This window comes from Sinocyclocheilus rhinocerous, unplaced genomic scaffold (genome assembly GCF_001515625.1).
Source record: "Sinocyclocheilus rhinocerous isolate Xijiao unplaced genomic scaffold, SAMN03320098_v1.1 C35937519, whole genome shotgun sequence".
NCBI classification, from domain to species: domain Eukaryota; kingdom Metazoa; phylum Chordata; class Actinopteri; order Cypriniformes; family Cyprinidae; genus Sinocyclocheilus; species Sinocyclocheilus rhinocerous.
Genome location: NW_015768215.1, coordinates 1 through 714, shown reverse-complemented (window position 1 = coordinate 714; position 714 = coordinate 1). Strand labels below are relative to the sequence as shown.

The 714-nt window shown below is 57.0% G+C and overlaps 1 protein-coding gene across 1 annotated transcript; it reads right to left on the bottom strand.

The window, feature by feature from the left end:
• Positions 1-4: 4 nt before the first annotated feature.
• Positions 5-709, bottom strand: LOC107735273 (NUAK family SNF1-like kinase 1; the record flags this gene model as incomplete). Its single annotated transcript, XM_016547014.1, has 1 exon — positions 5-709. A coding segment is annotated over one exon (705 nt), but the record flags the coding sequence as incomplete, so codon positions are not given.
• Between the last annotated feature and the right edge of the window lie 5 nt (positions 710-714).

Sequence of the window (714 nt, the reverse complement as noted above, 5' to 3'; positions counted from 1 at the left end):
TGGTCTGAAGGCCCCTGAACCCAGCCATCTGCAGCAAGTCTTCGGCCGACAGCGAGCCCCGGATGTTGGGTTTCGGAGAGACGGGCGGCCAGTCCAACCCCATGCTGGAAAGACCCGTCTCCTCGTACAAGATGCTGGAGGGTCTGCTCTGGCTCCGCGAACCATTTGAGTCAGCCTGGGCCTCTACATGGACTCCCACGGCACTGTGTGTGGAATATTTCCCGTTACGCTTCAGTATACCTTTCCTCCCTACAGTCCGTTTGGGTGGGGAGCTATTCGGAGGCTGCACAGTAGCGCCCCCTAACAGTTCGGAGGATTCGCTGCGCTCTGGCGAGGAGTAATACCCAGACTCGCGCTGCTGATTGTTTTTCAGAATGCCTTTCTTGGGTAACATGGACACCATTTTGGCTGGCGAGCCACCCAGGGTGTCTTCTCGCTCTGGACTCGAGCCGGACTCGACGTCTTGATAGCAAATGGACCGTCTGAGCTCTACTTCGCATAGACTCTGGGACCGCTGGTCTCCACTGGTCGCCCGAGTCTTCAGGATGCTCTTTGGTCTCTTGAGGCCTGGCTTCTCCTCTGCAACACACCACATCCCACCATCGTTCTCCTTCATGGACTTTCTCAGACGCCGGGCTGGAGTCAAGGCTGTATTAGTGCCATTGTTAGTGTTACCAGGCTCTGGGCATTGAACTTTGCCTGGACGGACCTCGG